This window comes from Primulina eburnea, chromosome 1 (genome assembly GCF_022965805.1).
Source record: "Primulina eburnea isolate SZY01 chromosome 1, ASM2296580v1, whole genome shotgun sequence".
NCBI classification, from domain to species: Eukaryota; Viridiplantae; Streptophyta; class Magnoliopsida; order Lamiales; family Gesneriaceae; genus Primulina; species Primulina eburnea.
The window spans coordinates 64,290,221-64,312,827 of record NC_133101.1 but is presented as its reverse complement, the minus strand read 5'-3'; the positions used below and the strand labels follow the sequence as shown (position 1 = coordinate 64,312,827).

The 22,607-nt window shown below is 35.3% G+C and overlaps 2 protein-coding genes across 7 annotated transcripts in view; both read right to left on the bottom strand.

Moving 5' to 3' along the window:
• Positions 1–22,607, bottom strand: part of LOC140841510 (histone deacetylase 19-like) — a 79,012-nt gene that overhangs the window by 4,723 nt on the left and 51,682 nt on the right. The gene's annotated exons all lie outside the window — the stretch shown is intronic.
• Positions 1,309–21,324, bottom strand: LOC140841470 (uncharacterized). Of its 6 annotated transcripts, none has more exons than XM_073208939.1 (23): positions 21,130–21,324; positions 20,852–20,993; positions 20,611–20,764; positions 18,457–18,519; positions 17,870–18,216; positions 17,685–17,778; positions 17,355–17,432; positions 17,203–17,262; positions 17,011–17,115; positions 16,419–16,529; positions 15,314–15,355; positions 15,086–15,178; positions 14,521–14,699; positions 13,600–13,889; positions 13,395–13,516; positions 13,251–13,293; positions 13,083–13,174; positions 7,338–7,386; positions 4,127–4,197; positions 3,889–4,008; positions 3,562–3,662; positions 2,147–2,192; positions 1,309–1,716 (listed from the first exon to the last, which is right to left on the bottom strand). In XM_073208939.1, exons 3-23 carry the CDS (start codon positions 20,746–20,748, stop codon positions 1,666–1,668), a joined length of 2,295 nt encoding a protein of 764 aa, XP_073065040.1. In that variant the 5' UTR covers positions 20,749–20,764; positions 20,852–20,993; positions 21,130–21,324; the 3' UTR covers positions 1,309–1,665. The 6 variants fall into 6 exon arrangements, with proteins under 6 accessions (XP_073065040.1, XP_073065057.1, XP_073065065.1 ...); XM_073208956.1 differs by having other exon boundaries at positions 20,852–20,970; XM_073208964.1 differs by having other exon boundaries at positions 20,611–20,759; positions 20,852–20,970.

Here is a 22,607-nt window from a genome sequence, read left to right as displayed (position 1 = left end):
ACACAGGGTTGGGTGCACCAGTGTCTGCCCGTGTAGTTTTCATAAAATGTACAACATTTTAATTAATATTCAAATAAGTATACACAATGTGTATATATTTATGTTTGAATTTATATACTCACGTGCATACTGTACTGAAGTAAATATAAAAACGAGTATAGTAGATTAATTAATTAATTCAAAAGTAGACGACGAGTCGATTCAATTTATACGTAGAGTTTAAAGTATAATTTTAACATAAAAATAATATTTTTTATAGATTAGATAAGATAGAAAATAGTAGTATCAAATTATATCGTGAGACACTCACATAAATATTATAAGTTTAAAAAAGATAAATAGGTAAACTTTTTGGCTTTTGCAACTTCTAATTAAAACTTTTCATTTCAGAATAAGTTATTGTAGGATTATTGATTTTATTTCATGAAAAAAATGGAAAACGATAATTAGATACAAAAGATATTAAAAACCAGATGTTTTAAAAAGTAATAGACAGTAGACGGGGATCACCCACCGCCTAGGTGTTTAGGCGGTCGTCTAGGCATTTTTTTTACCTAAATATTTTTTTTTGTTTATCTTCATATTTCTCTAATAATTTATCTGCATTTGGATTCAAACTCAAAATCGATATCGTATTCTTCTTATCTATACGATACGAATGGATCGAAAAAATGTCAAACAAAGTTTTAAAAAAATTATATATTACATTATGTGTCGCCTAGACGCCTTCCAAAAATCGAGATGGTAAATGACCGTCCAACGCTTAAGCAATCCTAAACAATATCTTTTAAAACACTGCTAAAAACATTAAGACACTGCTAAAAACATGTCAATTTCAATAATTACAAATTTACAACTAATAATGCAAGTGATTTCTCATGCTCACATAATTTAATTCTTTAAAGTGGAAAATGTTTATAAAAAAAACTACAAGGAAACAAAATGAACTTTCAGATAAAATAGAGAGATGATGGGGAAAAATTAAGATAAAGAGAAATATAAAGATTATTAACAAATTAATACCATCAAAGTTAGGTAACATATATCATGCAAAGATAAAATTGTACACAAACTTTGGTACACACCAAAATTGCTACCATGAAATATCAAGTATTATCACATTAAACAAATAAAGACAAAAAGAATGAACCTTCGGTTCTGAAAATAATATCTTTGGGTAAATATGACATTTATCCTATCAAGTAAATTTCATACAATCCAATTTATGGATATATGAATCCAACTTTAAATATGAGACTTAAATTGTTCATCGATCTTTATTTAAACCCAACGAATGGGTCCAACTAATTAAAAATAAATAAAATTTATATTAATCATTAATTGAATGCACCATTTTCACACACTCACCAAAAAATGCGAGAAAGAAATACACTACAAATTATGAATTCACCAACACAAGTGTACCACTTTTCCCTGTTCGCCTCCACATCCGACTCCGGAGCTTTAGAAGGAGAGTGGTTTTTCAATATAAAAAAATTAGAAAAAAAAAAAGAAAGAAAGAAGAGGGAGCTCCAACTTTATATAAGTTAACTAAAGAATCCTGACTTTGTACAACCTAGAACAAAACCCTTGAAGCAAAATTTAACCAAATGTACGTAAAACCCGATTCGAGGGGTGTGCAATTGGGGAGGTTTATGTGATTCTTTACTTGTTGAAAAACAGACCCTTTTTCTTCCCCTTCTTCTTCTCATTAGCCTGCAAAAAATAAACATATAATCGTGTTTAATGGGATGCGTGCTCCTGCTATTCATGCATACTAACCAAACCTCCGCACATCAAATCAATATATCAAATCTGAAGGCTGTTTTGGAACTTATTTGCATGCTAATATTCAGATGTTTTGATACATTTCCCATATAGTATTTTCTACATAATGAGATGATGAGTAAGTTGTTTGAAAAAAGGACGAATAGGTCTGCATATGGCAAATGGGAGATGAATGATCTAGATGTAGAGGAAGAAATTTCGAGAGCCAGGGAAGAATAGCTTTATTTTTACATTAAAAATTCCTAAACTAGTGATAAAGGAGATCAGTGATTCAATTGAGATAAAAGAATTTAACGAGGATTATGCATCTTGGCCACACTTGATTTATTGAAAAGATTTGCATGATATTAAAGTTTACCTTCACGATGAATAACCTTAGGGTAAGAACGATTGTATCCCTCCAACTGTCAAAACAAAAGCAAATTACATAGTTACGACGAAGTACTGAAGAAACTGATTTGGGAGGTGTTCCTCCAATAAAATTAGACAAGTATAGAGAATAGTAACGATGTGTTTCAGTCCAAGATCTGTGAAAGAACGCACAAATATTTACTTGTGTGTAGGGGTAAAAACAAATCAAAGTCGTAATAAATCATCTGACCCCGAGAACACCGCTCCTCCAAATATATAAACTGAATATTAAGTCGAAGATCATCATAACATCTTCTAAAAATAAATTGGCTCTCTCAGAGAGAGCTTTCACTCGTTCAGATTCACACCAAAACAACTGCCCATCTCCATTAAGTCCACGATTCATCCACTTCTCCAGTCGCAAATATGATCTCTGCCCTCTCACCACCATATATATCATCGATCAGCTCTCCATTTAATTTCATCACTATTCTCCCCAAATCTTCTCCTCTTTTTATTCCGTCTTATTTCCTTCTCCTGCACACAACTAATTTCACTATTACCAACACTAAAGTTGCACAACTGAGGCTCCATTTGTTTCAAGAAAACTTCACTCAATGCAATCGAAAAACACATGGCTCAACTTGTCGGTCCAACATTGTTGACAACTTCTGTTACTCATTACCGAAAAGGCAACCTATGAGTCTTGTATACATAAAAAATATTAGTACCATCACAGATCAGTTTGAGACCTCTAGTATACCATCCCCTGATGTCATTTGTACCCCCATTACAATGGTACTTTGTAAAAGAATGACGCTTGGGATGATTTTGATTTTAAGCTTGGTCAACAATTTTTTGAAAGGCGGGCAGAAATTGAAATTTTTCTTTCTTATTCAGTATTTCAGTCAGGTGAATATGTGGGGTGTTAGTTAAAATGTTTTGCGATTAGAAGAGATCTAAACAAATTAGTATTTCAAAGAAAATTTTCAACACCACAGATGTGCTTTTCATAATTGGCAACAAACAATAGAACTAGGATTCTACTTCTAACTTGATTCAGAATGGAACGACATTTCCTTCCAGAATGTCCATAAACCAAATGGACCTAACAAAGCAGATCTATAGAAAGGAAAAGCCTGAGATGTCGGTTGGAATCCAATTTGTTACACTAGTATGGCTTGTAGAAGCATTTCAGGCCCCATTTAGTTCATGAGACCCAAATGCTTTCTTATAGATAGGAATAGCCCATTCAACCAAAATCCTTGTGAATCCGGGATCATATTCTTGTTATGCAGTTTCATTATTCATTTTGAACAAGTTTTGATAGCTGAATTCTCTGGCTTCTTCAGATTATATCACATTTGACAGCAGCAATCACACCAGTCAACAAACAAAGCAAACAAAGTAAGTTCGACTTACCCACTTATATCCGTCGAGCTATTCTCTGCCCGCAAAAGACGTTCAGTGCCGCTCGGATCAATAATGGAAAATTCTGTCACACTTCCAGAAGGAATTGAGACCTAAATAATTTAGAAAGGAATATTAATATCAAACAAACAAGTGTATATAAGGTATATGGTATGAGTTCAATAGAAAATAAAAGAGGATAAAAGCTAGATAATTCAGAAATGGACAAAAAATGGACATACTATTTTTCTGGATATTGCTACTTTTTTGGAGCTTTTGGGTAGGACAGGGTAGAGTTCGATCATAAAAGACAAAAGTGCAAATGGACATAGAACTTACAATTGTGGAGGTCGAAAACTTTTCAGTGATTACATCACCACTAGGGCCACTGTACTTTATGCTGTAACCATCCCTTTTAATGGTCAATGTAGCTGGCTCCCATATATCAAGATAACCAGTCTTCATTGTCAAAGAGAAAAAGTAAGCACGAGGTAAATTAATGCCACGGTTTCAAGATATGAATTAAAAAGTGTTGTTCGAGGTTGAAGAAAATATCTTTTATAAGGAGTCATCTCACCGACAGTGATAATTTATATGAAGCATGACCACTATAAAGAGTCTTCTCTATGCAATTTTGCATTTCTGGGTCTGCAAGACAAAAGGAGAAAATAGCTGAAAACCAGGAGCAGCAAGTGTTCAACAATGAGACAAAAATTTAACAGGTATTTTAGGAAACTCGAAAGATGCCCACAGGGAAAAAAATGATTTGCTTTTAATTAGGAACATATTAAAGAGAAAATGATCTATCGACCCAAAGTTAACGGCCTAAGTAGACTTGGAGAAAAAGGTTATCGATCTTTTTTCTCATCTTCTCGTTTTCTTTGTTATACTCACAGCAAAGAACTGCAATAAAGCTTAGAGAAGCAAAAACAAGCTAACATAAGTGACCCACTGATTTGCCAGGTAAGTATCATTCCTAATCGTGTGGCCCAATCTGAAGACTTCTTATTCTCTCAGTTCTTTAGCAACAAATTCATAGATTCACAAAAGGTGCTGGTGCAGGTGCAGGTGTAGGCCCATAGTTATTTAGGGCTCAAGGCGCACTAAAGCGCTGGAGTACCCTGGAGCCTGAAGCGCACACTTTATCGAAGTAAAGCATATTTGGGATAAATTTTAAAATTCAATATACATAAAGAGATTTATACTATAAATCTATAATATTACATAAATTAAATATTTTCACAAAGATAGCAAACATTATAAATAAAAATTCATTAAAAGATAATCTAACGTAAATCATAACCAGAAAAAACTTTAATCATCTAAAATTCATTAGCAAGTCAGCAAATCACAGTATATTAAGGAAAAAAACTTCAAATATCTAAATCATTAAATTCATCTTCCTCAACTATATCATCATCATCATCTTCTTCCAAAACCATGGTGAGTCATTAGTGTGAAAGAAATTAGAGTAAAAATTTGCATAGAAAGATTACAATATCATCTAAATCATCAAATTCTTCTTCATATTCCTCAGCTGTATCACCATCATCACAGAGGGAAGATGACATTAAAAGTTTGTATAGAGGACGTCTGAACTTTCTGATAAAAAGTCTTGCATAAATGAGTGACAACAAGGTTCTTTGATCATTACATTGTCATGATCAAAGAACCTTGTTTGAAGATTGGCAACTCTGCACAAATCTATGAAATTGAGACTAAAATTGCCGACGCCAAACAGGGAATGAGAATTTTGACAGTCACTAAATATGCCAATCGATTGAAAAGTCTTTGGCAAGAAATGGACCATTATCAATGCATGCAGATGAAGTGCAGTAAAGATTGAGCATGCTTAAAAGGTTTTGTGAAAAGGAGAGAATTAATGATTTTTTGGCTGGCCTGAGTTCGATGGAGTAAGCTTTCAAGTTCTTGGCAAAAAGAATCTGTCGTCTATTAAATAAACCGTGCTGTAGAAGGAATTTAAGGTTGAGAATATTTTGTTAAGACTTCATCACTGGCAAAAAAAACAAGTACAAAAGAATTGTGTTAGAGCGGCATTCAACGAAGAAGTAAACTGCCAGGCCAGTCAAAACCTTCTAATTGCACCTAGTCTAAAAAATCTTGTCACACCAAAGAGTAACTGATGAAGCTGCATGGCATGCCACAATTCCACATAAGCATGGACAATGAAGAATCGGACAAGAAGGAGATAGCGTGAAGCTCATATTGCTGAAGTATAGTCAAGGAAATATTGGTTGCCAAAGGTCCTAGTCAGACGTATTGCACAAACAATCACAAGGTGTCCGCCCAATTACAAAGATAAACGTTGAAAGTGTTATTGTTCTTGGAAACCAAAATTGGATACGGAAACTGTTTATATTTCCCTGGAAATTTGTCCCCAGAATGGCAGGATCTATCCGGCTTTTCAAATTTGGATATGGAAACTGCAACAATTTAAATTTCCATAAAAATTTGTCTTCACAATCTATCCTGCTTTTCTTCAGTAAGTGAGAGTGGTGGTCAAGGAGAGAGATAAGATCAAGTTTGGGTAAGATAGATGGTAGGGAATTCCTCTTTTCAGGATCTTTACCTGTCTTTATTTCAGATTTTGACCGGTCCATAATCATCATATTTCTTACTCGGCACAATCCAATTTTTCATCCATCCCTTCTACTCTTTCCGAATTTTTATTTTTGGAGGGTTCTCAAGGAATAAGAGGCAATTGAGTTAGGTTCTTTGATCGAATCTTTAGATAAGATCATATTGATCGAGGGAGCGAAAGACATTAGAGACTGGGTTTGGGATTCTTCATGGCAGTTTTCTGAGAAATCTTTTTTTCGAGTCTTTCTTTTCAGATTCTAGTTATTCGTCATTTTTGTTTTATCAAGCAATTTGGAAAGTGCCTATTCCATCCAAGGTGCAAGTATTCTTGGATTGCGGTACTTGGGAAATTACCATCGTCTGAGACATTGCAAAAAAAAAAAATTCTTGTTCTTCTCTTTGTCCAAATTGGTGTGTTATGTTGGCAAAAAGTGGAGACTCTGGACCATTTGATTATTCACCGTCTTTTTCAGTTTGTCTTTGTTTAAAGCATCGGCAGAGTCTTGATTTGGTATCTCCGAGATCAACTTGAGACTTATTCGCGGCGGATCTCGGACAGGATTTGGGAAGGAGGGCTAGAAGCTTTAAGAATGTGGTGGTTCACTGTTTGAGTTGGTCCATGTGGATGGAAAGCAATAGGAGGATCTTTGAAGATCGAGAAGACTTCATTGAAGAGTGTTAGAAGAAGATTAAATTCAAGATTTCGAGAAGAACCTATGATTAGCTTTTCGGGAAATTTCCAAACAAACAATTTCAACGAAATATTTTTTGATGGAGTTCGAGGATTGTAGATTCAAATCGTTCTCGGTCTCAGATTTGTATAGGAATTGGTGTCATGAATTATGTTAGTCTATTTTGACTATGGATCTGACTTCATTTATGTGGACCTCTTGTTTGCATTTTGTAATTAATTTTATTAATCAATATAATGTTGTTTCTTATAAAAAAAAAATATTAATACATTCTTACAAGGTGATCTTGAACCAGAAATCTATGTGAAAATTCCCCCTAGGATTGTCTCTACAAATGTAGAACAAATAGTATGTAGATTGAAGAAGGTGTGGAATAGGTTCAAACAATTTCCAACAAACTACAAAGATAATTGAGTGTTGTGAACCAACAAGAAACACCATAAAGCATAATTATAAAATTTTCAGGCAAGATAAGGTTTGCAAAGAATCCATTACCTAATGTGATTTTCATATGCTCATTGGCGAAGACCTTCACAAGTTCACCCTGAAACGAAAGAAACACAATCTTCAGAAACCGCAAGAGAGCAATTCTTGCTAACACATAATGATTGTAGTGGAATTTTTTTTAAAAAAAATATGGTATTCGCATGGCATAAACAAAACAATTTTAAAAAATTGGAGGCTCCTATTCTATTTTAAGAAACAAAAATTTCTTGTCAAAAGTACCACTACATGAATGAAAAAAATATGGTATTCACATGGCATAAACAAAACAATTTTAAAAAATTGGAGGCTCCTATTCTATTTTAAGAAACAAAAATTTCTTGTCAAAAGTACCACTACATGAATGCAATGATGTGACATCCACCAATCAAGATTTAAGGATTAAAAAAATTAAAATTTCAAACTCTTAATTTGCTTAATTTTCATCCAAAACCCAGTGGCAATCCTAATATAAAAAAAGGACTATGTTATTTCATACAATGTACATAGTCTTATGTATATTGTATAAATACATACAGACCCCTAAGTATAAGAATTTCAATTACGCTCATCGCTAATAATGGTGCAACCGAACCATGTACTTCCGGGACTAAGGATTGTATTCCAGAAGTTAACCGAGGTCTTTGATGAGTAGACCCGAAAATATATCCATGCTTCTGCCTCTACTAATAATTAACTTATAAGTTGTTTTGCATAACAAACTAACATTGCAGTTTTACAGAGCCATCCAAGCTCGTCTTTTTGCTTAGCAGAGCAGGGATTATCAGCAGTGAATGTTATATTATATCTTTTAGAGACTAAACAACAACTTTTTCTTCCTTGTTCTTTCTCGATCATTCAAAGCATGCAATGAGCTTTTCAGACAAATCCAAGCCGTGCAGCCTTCTATGCACATTACAATCATGTTGGTGTCATTATTTTGCTTATTAACCTGTTAAATTTTCATTTAGCATATTAAAATCAAAATAGCATCATATTAAGACTTCACAAGATGACAAGTTCATTAGTTATATCTTAACGAAAATGTACATGCATTGGCAGCATGATATCCTTGATCGTGAAAAGTTGCTGGCAAGGATCCAATTGTTCATAATCTGATACTTCCTCTCCCTAGTTAGGTTAACAACTTGGAGTTCAGAATGCAAGTTAAAAATGTGATTTGAACATGCTTTATATTTATGCTGAAAAGTATCTGTTTAGTTAGAGAGTGTCCATTAAGTTTCAGCGTAATTTTGAAAAGACAATTTCTCATAGCAGGAAATGAAAAATATTTTCTTGACATCATAGAGAAACACTCAATTCTCAAATTGATTCAATCGAGGATAGTACGAGTACAGCTCAAATAAGTATTTCTCAAGTGAGCTTAGCACAAAAATGAACACTCCATTAGTAAACTCCACTTTATCGGTGTAATGAACCGAATTCTTATTTTGAATGAAATATTAATTAAGAGATAATTAATGAGTTGTTAATTTAAGTATTATTAAGGATTAATAATTCGGGATCAAGTTGTTGGTATCCACCGAATTTTAAATGGATAACCCGACCTACTTCGGATTACATTATCTCGAGAAATCCAACTAGACCAATGAGATTCTGACACGTGGCAGATAAGATTGGTTCGGATTTTCTGAAATAATGCGGATGCAGCCTATAAATGGAAGCCGATTCTTTTGTTTCCTTCACCGTATTCTTCAGAGAAAGTTCTAGTTGTACCTTAGGTTTTCTAGCCAGTTTCTAGGGCACTTTGGTGTCGGGAAGTTTCGGAGCTAGTATCGACTCGAGGAGGGGTCGGTGAACTGAGATCGAGACATCATCAGCGGGCTAACGATGGACGCAGGTATAACCCTAAATCCTTAGATAGTGATTTAAGGATCATTAGGGAGATCTTTGTAGCATGTTTGATCTGGTTTGTTAGTGATTTCTTTATGTTGGTATTGTCTAGGTTCAGAGCTTTCTGTCAGATTGTTTTAGTGAGGTACGTGATGTACTGACTGAGATATCCAAGCGTAGTATACACACTTATATGCTGCATATTTATCTGTTGCATGATACATGTTTTACTGCTTTGGCATATTATGCATGACATATCATGTTGAGCCTGATATCGTTTGAGATATACCTCGTTTGTTGGGGCCGCTCAGCCCTATTCTGTATTGTGGACGATGGGGCATCGAGAGCTACAGTGTCCGACGGGACCCGCGGGCTCTGATGACCTGGACATTGCAGGTCCACGTCTTGATGATGAGTGTGGGAGCCAAAACATGCCTAGGGCAGATCAGAGACTACACACTCAGGCGCCTCTAGACTGAGCATGAGATTCTTGACTTGATCCTTGATATCCGAGCATATTGCATTTTGCATGCATCATATCAGTTTGTATACTCGTACATTCTCGTATTGGGCGATTGTCGCTCACGTCCTTGTTTTCATCATGGGCACCCCATTCCACGGGGCAGGTCTTAGGTTGGACGGTTCGGACGACCAGGGCAGTGGCTAGAGCAGTTGGGTTTTCGGTGGTGATCCAGTGGAGGTTTTCTGTGGTTTATAGTTTTCTCGTTCAAAATCATGTATTTGTTATGGTTGTATTAATGTTTAAGACTGTCGTTATTGCTTTGTTTTCATTTGGGTTGTAAGATGATGAAGTGTTTGGTTTCCGCTGTTTATTTGTTGGTATTAAGTTTAATATTGCATGTTTATTAGTCTGTTTAGTAGTGGCTCTGGTAAGGGCGCTACATTTGGTGGTATCAGAGCATGCAAAGATTTTTGGGACATTAGTTATTCTGTTTTGAGGATTTAGAAGTTGATTTTAGTTTCCTTTCAGATGTCAGGAGATGGAAGCACTCACGGTAGTGTGGGACATGGCCGTTATGGCGACGATGAGGCTGGTCGAGAACATCGTCGTAGAGATCGTGACGGAAGGCGTCACCGAGATCATGATGAAAGGAGACGTAGGAACCGTGTCAACATTATGGATTTCATGAAGATTGGACCTCCACCGTTGACCGGAGATGAGAATGCTGATGTTGCTGAAGCTTGGGTCGATATCATGGTGTGCCAACAAGTATAGTCAGTGATAGAGATCCACGCTTTACCTCAAGGTTCTGGGGAAGTTTTCAAAAAGCGTTGGGAACGACATTGAGTCTGAGTACTGCCTATCATCCAGAGACCGATGGTCAGTCTGAGAGGACTATTCAGACACTCGAGGACATGTTGCGTGCTTGTGCTTTGGATTTTGGACCAGCATGGCATGATCATCTGCCGCTTGTAGAGTTTGCATATAACAATAGCTACCACAGTAGCATTGGTATGGCTCCGTTCGAAGCATTGTATGGTAGACGTTGTCGTACTCCATTGTTTTGGGACGAAGTAGGAGAACGACAAGTGCAAGGACCTGAATTAGTGCAGCAAGCGATTGACGTAGTGGAATTGATCAAGAAGAGGATTAAAACTGCACAAGATCGTCAATCGAGTTATGCGAATACCAAGCGTAGACCTCTACAGTTTCAGTCAAGGGAAAAAGTTTTCCTTAAAGTTTCACCGTTCCGCAGGGTGATGAGATTTGGACTCAAGGGAAAATTAGCCCCAAGATTCATCGGACCTTTTGAGATCTTGGAATGTGTTGGAAATTTGGCGTATCGATTGGCTTTACCGCCGTATTTGTCCAGCATTCATAATGTCTTTCATGTATCGTTGCTACGACGGTATGTAGCAGATGAGTCGCACGTTCTTAGTCCGACAGACGTTCAACTTGAAGAAGACTTGACTTATGTCGAGCAGCCGCTTTTAATCCTAGGTAGGAAAGAGAAGAAGCTCAGAAACAAGACCATTCCACTTGTTCTAGTGCAATGGCAACGCCGAGGTACTGCAGAAGCGACTTGGGAGTTAGAGAGTCGTATGCGCTCAGAGTATCCTCATTTGTTTTGAGTTGTATTTTATTCAGTTGTATTGTACTTCAGTTTTGATTTCGAGGACGAAATCTTTGTAAGGAGGGGAGGATGTAATGAACCGAATTCTTATTTTGAATGAAATATTAATTAAGAGATAATTAATGAGTTGTTAATTTAAGTATTATTAAGGATTAATAATTCGGGATCAAGTTGTTGGTATCCACCGAATTTTAAATGGATAACCCGACCTACTTCGGATTACATTATCTCGAGAAATCCAACTAGACCAATGAGATTCTGACACGTAGCAGATAAGATTGGTTCGGATTTTCTGAAATAGTGCGGATGCAGCCTATAAATGGAAGCCGATTCTTTTGTTTCCTTCACCGTATTCTTCAGAGAGAGTTCTAGTTGTACCTTAGGTTTTCTAGCCAGTTTCTAGGGCACTTTGGTGTCGGGAAGTTTCGGAGCTAGTATCGACTCGAGGAGGGGTCGGTGAACTGAGATCGAGACATCATCAGCGGGCTAACGACGGACGCAGGTATAACCCTAAATCCTTAGATAGTGATTTAAGGATCATTAGGGAGATCTTGTAGCATGTTTGATCTGGTTTGTTAGTGATTTCTTTATGTTGGTATTGTCTAGGTTCAGAGCTTTCTGTCAGATTGTTTTAGTGAGGTACGTGATGTACTGACTGAGATATCCAAGCGTAGTATACACACTTATATGCTGCATATTTATCTGTTGCATGATACATGTTTTACTGCTTTGGCATATTATGCATGACATATCATGTTGAGCCTGATATCGTTTGAGATATACCTCGTTTGTTGGGGCCGCTCAGCCCTATTCTGTATTGTGGACGATGGGGCATCGAGAGCTACAGTGTCCGACGGGACCCGCGGGCTCTGATGACCTGGACATTGCAGGTCCACGTCTTGATGATGAGTGTGGGAGCCAAAAAATGCCTAGGGCAGATCAGAGACTACACACTCAGGCGCCTCTAGACTGAGCATGAGATTCTTGACTTGATCCTTGATATCCGAGCATATTGCATTTTGCATGCATCATATCAGTTTGTATACTCGTACATTCTCGTATTGGGCGATTGTCGCTCACGTCCTTGTTTTCATCTTGGGCACCCCATTCCACGGGGCAGGTCTTAGGTTGGACGGTTCGGACGACCAGGGCAGTGGCTAGAGCAGTTGGGTTTTCGGTGGTGATCCAGTGGAGGTTTTCTGTGATTTATAGTTTTCTCGTTCAAAATCATGTATTTGTTATGGTTGTATTAATGTTTAAGACTGTCGTTATTGCTTTGTTTTCATTTGGGTTGTAAGATGATGAAGTGTTTGGTTTCCGCTGTTTATTTGTTGGTATTAAGTTTAATGTTGCATGTTTATTAGTCTGTTTAGTAGTGGCTCTGGTAAGGGCGCTACAATCAGTGTCCTTCCATTGCTTTATATCTGTTGAAGATCCAGGAGTACATACATAGAAGTAAAAATGATTTCACGATGCTTTAGAACTATTATTTTAATGTAGCACAGTATACCTCATTTCTCATTAATTCAACTGACAATCTGTCTAAGCTAAATCTAATGACATCAAATTAATGTCACTCCAACTCTAATATATGCAAAACAAATGACATTTTTGAGTCAAAACAGGCATTCACAGCAGATAATTGAAGAATGTCATCATCATTGTTCCCACATTACCATCCTTTTTAGTGCATTCCTTGTTAGCTGAAGTTAAATAGCAAACAACATGAAAGCACAAATAACAAACATGAGTGGTTTGCGGTCGCATATTCAAGTAAGCACACATCAACCCACACATCTGAGAATACCTTCCGTTTCCGGTCATCAAGCGGCTGTACTTCAATGGCAAGATATGTATCAACATCATCAGCGGAAACAAGATAATCTGGTTGCTTTGCACCTGTAATCAGCATATGAAAATTATCAGAAATTAACCCCGAGAAAAGTTAATACCAAACTACAAATAAAAAAAATACCATCAATATAATTAAAAGATCCATCTTCCATATGCCGTAACCACTGTGAATTGAGGAAAAAAACTAGTTAACAACGAGAAAAGGAAGAGATATTAAGTATTCACAATAAAATGTAACAAAATAGGAGAGACCACAGATAATAACCCCAAAATTACAACTGGTTGTTCCATTAATAGAATATCCACTAGCTCGGAGTTGCTGTCCGGGATATGCGTCGCCTGATATTTGGAGACCCTCTATTGCTGGTAGTGGATCATCATCTGCAGCTGGTCAAAGTTTACAAAATTTAGAATTTTGTACAGCATAATTATGCTTAAAACAGTGAAAAAATGTTGATAAGAATTTTGACCATCAGAGAAAGAGGATGATGGTTCCTCAAGAACTGGTGCTAGATAAGGAGAATATGAGGAGTTAGGATCATCAATAGTTGTGCTGTATGCGGAAGTTAGAGAAGTCCAATTAACTGAAGGCTCTCTATCACTTTGGTTTCCTTGAATGTCAGGTTCGTCGACGCCAGTACTTCGAACCAGATCACCAAATGTGACCTTTTTACTCACAGTTTCTTCATTATTTCGAACAAGATTTGAATCAGTCTGGTTGATAGTGAACTGTGCAGGTACTTCCTGGGATGCAGCACTCCTAAAGAGCAAGAAGCATATGCGTTGAGGAGTAGCTAACAATGAGTTATACATACTGAAACTCATTGCAAATCAAATACTATATCTAAATCAAGGTAGTTCGCTTTCAGCCGGTGAAATGCACAAGCTAATACCATTTCTTTTTTTTTAGTGTTGGTATTGATTCAGAATCATTAAGAAAGATAAAAATTCACCACTCCCAGTGCTTCACAAGGCCACTAACCACCACAACAGATGCACACTGACAGTGTGGAATGAAAAACGATCTTCCACATACCAAATAAACCTGTGTTAGTGAAAAAAAGTGGACTTTACATATACTCACATCATAAATACTGTAATGAGTGGATGACCGATAAAAAGGTACAAGCATTATTAACCCAGTCCTAATACAAACTTATTATCCTCGTAATTTTTTTTAATATCCTAGTATTTCGAAATTCTTCAAATATGTCAGTTGAATGCAAGAGATCAGTTTTCTTTCATACTGTTTGAATAACAAGCAGGAAATACCATCAGTAAATCATTCATGTTGACACATTAAGAAACCAAGAGCTGAAACAAAATGTACCGGGTAGAGAATGCATTTCATTTCATCATCAACTTCAGATTCTCCATTCAACCAGACTCACCTGTTAGCAACATGTGGATACCTCCCTAATTCATTGTGCTCCGGATTCTTCACAGCATTATTCAGACCACTTTGAGGTCGACCCAGTAGATTTTCGTCAAGTGTTGTTTGAGGACCTGAAGATGGCATACTTCCAGTAGAAAATGTTGGTTGCTGTACCAGTTCCAGCCCATTTTTCAACTGACAGAAAAGAATCAAAAGATATAATTCACATGAGGTCAGTACTCAAATGTAAAATACATTTAGAAGCCAATATCCAAAAGGAATGAGATGGTATCGTAATTTTTCACAAAAGCTTAAGCTGATTTCCAAGCTTCAGATCACTGTAAATTTATAACAATGTCAATGAATTACATCCAACTCTCAAAGAAATTTAATGTACCCTTGTACATCAAAGAGAAAACTGTACTTTTGCTTATATTTATATATTTTAAAAATAATCCTATGTATCATCACCAAACGACTTTTAACTTTTTTACTATTTAATTGGCATAATAAAGAGAGATAAAGCCAAAAGCTGGAAGCAGTAAATTTAAAATCCTACAAAGAGTATAGAACAACCCTACCTCAATAGGATGAAATGGTGATTGACTCAAATTTGAGGGATTCACATCAGAGCGCCAGGGAGCTAGTTGGTACTGTGACTCCTTGAGCTTTCCCTGGAAAACAAGTGATAAACATGTGACACAAGAATCTGAAAAATAAACCCAAGTGCAGCATCAATTGATGTCTCTTGGATATAAATCCCTCCGTAGTTATATTTTGTAAAAAAATTTAAAGTTTCTACAATATACCTCAGTTACAAGAAGCTGCTCCCGCAAATGTCTAAATAAAACCTGAAATCCCAACAAATAGAAGTTTATATAAACATAATCCCCCACCATGAGGCATGATTATATTCATCCCACCCACGTCTAGATATGATAGAGGCTCATTTTCATAAGGTTTTGTTTCATTTTCATAAGCCGAAGGAATTTCAGAACACGGGACAGGACAACTGTATCAGTATGAGAATATTATGTGTTATGGCAGCCAGAAATATTAAAAGAAATCTGTTAAAAAGCCATAAGGAACAATTCTTCAGAAACAGCTAAGTTCGTATATACTAACAAAAATGATGAATAAATTCAAACAGATATCTAGGAATCATTGAATTTGACTTGGTAATAAAAGATTGTTACTTGCACCAAAGATATACAACTCCTCCAGTACTACATAACAAAACCACTAAATTTATAAGCTAGGTGTATACATTAAATTGCTGAAAATATATTAGCAGCTGAAATGAGCTGCCTGCCCGCATATCCTTAAATTGGGAAGTGATCTAACAACTTCACATCTTAGTTCAATTTTCAGAACCTTTAGGGGTGATTTTTATCGGATTGTTTATAATCAATTAGAATGACTTTTTTATTAGAATTCTATTTTCGATTTTTTAGCATGTATCATTTATAAATGATCACGAAATGAAATAAATAATATAGCGAAGCTGTGCAGGTATGTTCAGTCTTTTGTAATTTTGATAACTTGCTTATTTCACAGTGTGTTATTTTGTAAATTACTGTGAGATAAAATAATGGATATTGAAAAGTTAATAGACGATGACACTAAAGCTAGTTAGTATAGACCTATCAACCTAAATAATAATAGTAATAAGATAGAAAAGCCCAACCGAACAGAAAAACTTCAGGAATTCAAAGACAACAAAAATAAAGCTTTCTTACTAGTTTTAACACTGATTACTAAAATAATCTCAAACACAGAACTCCACCAACCCTAATCTCAATAAAATCACCCATAATTACACCATGTAAACTGCAGCAAGCAACATAAATACCACGTCTAGATAATATCTTATATATTGCACGAATTAAAGAGGATAGGATAGTGCTTAGTAACCTTGATGTTACTGACAATGGATTGGGCATCAGCAACAGGTGGCTGAAGAGAATATTCAGCAAGAAGAGGCATTAAAGAAGATACAAACATTGATCTTTCTAGTTGTGCAGCCTGAAAGAGCAACTCCGTAGCTTCAGCATACACCATACTAATTCATTGGTTAGATAAATGATGTCTACTATATCCTTTGTCCTCATAAACCATCACCATCTTATAAAGTATGACCAAGAGATTAAGAAAGTAATCCGTAGACGTAAATAAGATGTTTAGAATTAATGCTTCAAGCACGATATTTAGTTGTATACTATCAAGGTAATAAATTCCGTCGGCAAGTGACAAACAAAAATGCATCGAGATCACATGAACATCTATAGGCCAGAAGAAACCAAAACCAGTTCCCTCAACTACCATTCAGACCAACTTATCAATGTTCAGTGATGCAATTTCATTACACTAAAATTTAATTTTTTTCTCAACAAATTAAATTTGAAACTGAAGTTGTACACATTCAAAAGCAGCCATGATCAAGCCAAAAGGATCAAAACTGGTTTAATACATGAGGCACTGAAGGGAAACTGTTTTGTAGAAGTACCTGCAATGCATATGTAAGCCGTACATTCTCCTCCATAATGTCTTGTCTGTAAGAAATTGCTTTAGATGCAGCATCAACAAGTTCTTGTTGTTGCTGATCAAAGGCCTTGGGAAAGAATAAAAGCATAGAACCTCCATCAAGATTCAGAACAAAATGACTATCTTAATAAGTAGTAAAGCAAATACTGCCTACCATGCGCATATATGATATGCGCTTCTCCAGAACATAAGTCTCATTCCGGATTTGTGTTTCCTAAAAAAAAGAAGAAGCCACAACACCAATAAGAAAATATAAGTACTTTCACACAGCCAATAAGATCTCAATATACAACTTTCTAACCAAACCTTTATGGAGTACTCTGCAAGATGATTTTTTAATTGCAAAATCTCCTCTTCATGCTCTCGGACCTTTGTAACAAGATCCTACGCACATATAAACATAAGATGCTAAAAATGAAAGATGAATACAATTAACTTATAGCTATGAACTCTTATTTGATTTCAATCATTTACCAAATTTTAGGACAATACCCACACAAACCAAATTTTGAAATTCTATTCTCAGTTACAGATTTGACCTATTATTTTAATTTCAACATGCATTGATACTTACAGCCCATCCAAATTAGCAGATTGAGGATATGATACTTACCAAAGCATAATTAGAAGAGTTACCTGCTTTTGACTATTAATATTAACTTCGCCCATTGAAATCAAACCCTGTCCAGATATTTTCAGCTGTGAATCTGAACTTCCTTCTAGCTGGTACCTATAAAAGCAGGCAATGGAAAACACACATCAAGATAACAAACTCATATTCAGTTCATATTATTTTCGTAGGTTATTTGCATATGCGGTACCTGATAGGGGAAAATGATGTATTAGATGGCGACACAATCTGTGAAGCAACGGAATTATCTGATGTTATCTCACCACCCCGGATATACTTTGATGATCCATTTACCATGCTATTACCAAAATGATTTTCCATACAAGCGTGAGTTGTCTGGTCCATATCATTTTGATTCAAATCTTTTTGAAGAGCAGAATTTGATAAATCGCGTCCAGAACTAATATCCATAGTTCTCATTCCACTCATTCGATTATGGGACCCTGGATTTATTTGATCAGTTCTGTGAGGTTTATCAACATGTTCAACCCATTGATCACCTGATTGGGAATTTTGGTATCCTGGATCGCCTAATTTCTGCATGGAGCACAATAGATAAGACAAGATTCTGAAATCTGTAGGCACTGTAGATGCTTTAGATAGTTTCTTTGCGACACAAGTAACCAGTCAAGTACATTCCCACGCTCACACACCAATCAAATCAAAATGTAAAAAACTATAATCATACATATTATAGCAGATCTGGAGCAGAAGAATTTTGACATCAAATTGTAGTAAAATATTGAAACAAGAAACATATAATGCAAGAAATCTCACAAATTTCTCAAGTTCCTCGTTTTTTTTCTGGAGTTCAGATCTCAGACGATTGTTCTCTTCCACCTACAAATGACAAGGGAAACCATAGATTTTCAGTTTCAGGTAATTATCATGGGCCCATGGGAGTAGATAAAAACTCACCAGAGAGCAGGAATTCGCAATTAAACAATGATTAGGAATGTCATAGCATGTAGTTTCATTAGAGTCAAGATACCAAAAATCTTATCTTAGTGACAAGTCTACCTGCCTAGTTCAAATAATGGAGGAGTTTAAATACCTCCACCAAAATCCCAATAAAACTCATCTCTGGCCATTTCAAGATATTAATTTATATGGTCGATTTATTTTTGAAACAGTGTGACTCCATGTTATAGAGATAACAAATGAGTGACAAATACAGATAAGGTCGGTTTAATAGGAACAAGAAGTAGGGACCAAATAAAGTTTTGCACTCTGGCCAAAATTGAAGTGAGGATAACTTTGCAGACTGTGGTTACTTTTCAGTTAGTCGCTTCAAATTTTAATTGAATCTGAACATTTGAGGCTATCAAGCCTGCATAAATGACCAGACTGCACTGACCAACAAAGGCTGTACCTGGGATAAGCTCAGAGTGTTAGAACCAGCAATCCAATGGTGCCACAAAAGAACTTACCATTTAACCACACAAAATAAGAAAGGACAGCAATTCAACGCTTTAAAAGTTTTCAGTTGGCAGGGTGTTCGTAAACCTAAGAACTAAGCTAGTTCATGATACCACAGAAAAACTTACCTTTTAACCACACAAAATAAAAAGGTCAGCGTTTTATGGCTTCTACAGATGTAAGCAGGCATAGCGCTCAAAGTCCCTAGAACTATGCCAGTATACACAGGAACATGGTGGAGAAGCCTAAATGTGTGGTAGAGAAAATCAAAGCTGTCCGGAGTACACAAACACCAGACAACTTCACCAAATCCAATTAACAATAAAGTTCATGGCAATAAGAGGCTCTTATGTTTTTCCCAGGTCCAGGGATTGGTGATGATAATCTTGAGATGATATCATTCCCAGAAGAAGGTTACAGCGAACTTATGTTAACCTGAAGACTGATGACGATGTCGATTGAATGAAGCTTTTTGACAAACTATCGTTGAAAAGTATTCTAGTCGAGTATCTCGCTCAATCTCATGATTTAGAGACCTAATAATAAAATAGTGAGAACATGAACAAAAGGAAGTAATGGCCAATACAGTGAACCACGCACAACATTCTCCAGGAGTTCACTTTCCTTCCCGCAACATAAATAATAGCAGAGCATCCATCTGGCAATCCTTTGATACTAAACGCCTTTAATATATTGCTATTCTATTACAAAATCCATAAAATATTGATGTAAGCATGGGAAAAATATATCCATCCACAAGAAACTTTTTTGGTTACCACTTTTTTGAGTTTCTATTTCAGGAAATTCCAAAAGAAATCAACAAAAACAATTAAACAAAAGTAACATGTTTTATTGCTTGCATTGAGGCATAAAAAGGATCGTCAAAAGGAAAGGAGGTGACATGATAAATAATCGGCATAAATGAAAAAGAATCTGAAGTGGTGATTATTAGCTACTAGTTATATAATATATACAAGATATACCATTTTAGAACGCCTGACTTTGTCCACGTGGTTGAGATGGTAGACGTTACAAGTCAATAAAAAGAGACATTTAAGTACAATCACCTTCAGATCACAGTAATCCTACTTTCTTATTGCAGTTTAAAATAAATAAGTACCAAGATTCCGAGATAAAGTTAATATGAATGACGGCACTTACACAAAGGTTCGCTCCTTCGCAATTTGGTTTATAATAGAAACGCTGGCACCTATGTTAAAGATCACTCCTCCTTCCTCACAATCATATTGTATTTACTTTCGGGTATAAAACTGCTACAAATAGCTACAGGGTTTAGGTCATATTAGTATATAGGGTACGGGGTACACTAATCATTCAAGTTTGAGCGAGAATCACGATGGAGGTACCAACCAAATACTTTGTTCCTCGGTCAAATAAATTATCATATGTATCTGATTAAACTGTAAAATCTATGGCTTGAAAATAATAAGCTACATAGGAAAATGGTTATTTTCAACTGCATGGGATTAGAGATGTGTAATAGGAAAAGACCTGCTGTTTAATGGTGGCCTCAGCAGCTTCTACAGCTTTCATCACCTGAAACAACCCATCGTTGCCATTGACATTTCTGTGATCGTTCATCCCCAACCCAGAAAATCTACTTTCCAAATCACCGTCCCCATTCTCCATCTCGCTCTCGACTTAACTAGTAAGAAAAACAAAATTGTTCAGTAAAAGCTCAAATTCAGATGAACTATACGTAGAGATACTACATATACCAACGTAAACCCACCTGGGTCAGCCTCCCCTCCGTCAAATCACCGGTTTCTCGACAATGGTTCTTGCTCGTCGCTCCGTAATTTTCTGACCCTAGCTGCCCGAGATCGTATATCCTTGACAGCCTATTCGATTCTGATTGAACAGCGGGCGATATACTTCGGATCAAGAAAAGTCCGATGAACATGCAACGGTGAGAAGGAAAAAAAACGATAGATGCTATGACGATTCTTTAAAAAAAAGAGAGGCGTGATGACTACAGACGTAAGAAATACACCGAAATGATCAACGTACCAGGTGGGTCAGGGAGACTTGGAAAATTGAGATTGAGATTAAGGAAGTATTATAAAAATAGGGTTTTGGGTTTCAGGCTGATTGGAGACTTGGGATACTGTCCTGGTTGACAGACAAAGGTGCGGAGAAGAGGAGAGTGGAGGAGGTCTCCTTGGTCTCGGACGACACACGGGGGCTGGTCTTGTGTTTGTTAAGTGACCAAAATCGATTCTAATATTGCTTGCATCAAAAAATTAGACGAGAAATTTAAAAATAATACATTATATTATCTCATGTTGATTTTGACAACATATGTTGTCAAATTTATTAGAGTAATTTGGATAATAATTTAAAAATATTTTTATTGTTTTATAAGTGGAAATATTAAAAGAAGTGTTTTACAATATTTTTGTAAAAAAAATTGGTTCACAACAAACGAGATTTTTTTTATGTTTTAGAATAAAGAAATGAGTTAAAAGGTTTTTATAGAATATTTATCCAAATACCTCTTACTTATTTTTAGTTATGAAATCGTTTTTTAGATAATTGTATGAATATCTTTTCAACCGTAAAAAATTACTTTTATATAATAGTTGTTCAAAGACATTTATATTCTAAAAACAACTTTTAAAACATTTTTATTAAATTTTGAAAAAAAAAAGTTTTATAACAATATTTTACAAGTATTTGTGCAAACGGAGTCATATTGATTGGTTACAAAAAAATGTTTCTGTTTTTTAGTTTTTGCTTCTATTTATATTTTAAAAAATCAACTTTCAACATTTATTCAAACATCCAAATCGCTTCTGTCTTTTTTAATACAAATATTTTTAAAAACTATACTTATTTAACTTTTTTTAAGTCACAATTTTTGTTTCCAAACTCACCTTTGATCCGGTAGTTTTTTTAGTTATCGTTAGGTTCGTTATATTATTTATCTATATTTTTATTCAATATAATCTCATGTTTGGTGTGTCATATTATTTATCCATCTACCGATCATTTATCTTACATCAATAAAATCACAATCATCTATGTCACATCAATCAAATAATTGAATGGAAATTACAATATTACTTTTAATAAATAATATTATCAATAATTTATTAATATTTTCAAAAAGACAAAACTGTAATATCACATTATTTCAAATTTAATCAAATTAATCAAACATTATACTAACTGTCATTTTCATATATTTTATTATTAACAAATATTATTTATCTTTATATTATTGGTCTCATACCACGAACCAAACGGTAAATTGCGATTTTAGGGGTGTGTATCCAGTCTTGGAAATTTAATTATTTTTATTGACTTTTGTAGAGTCTAAAAGTCTAGAGATATTGAATATAGACTTTTATAAACTCTATAAAAATTTAGTGATATCCAAATTAGCTTTTTCTAGAGTCTTAAAAAGTTTGATGGTATTCAAACTTGACTTTTTATAAATCTATAAAAATCTATAGGTATCCAATATTTCCATAGATTTACAAATA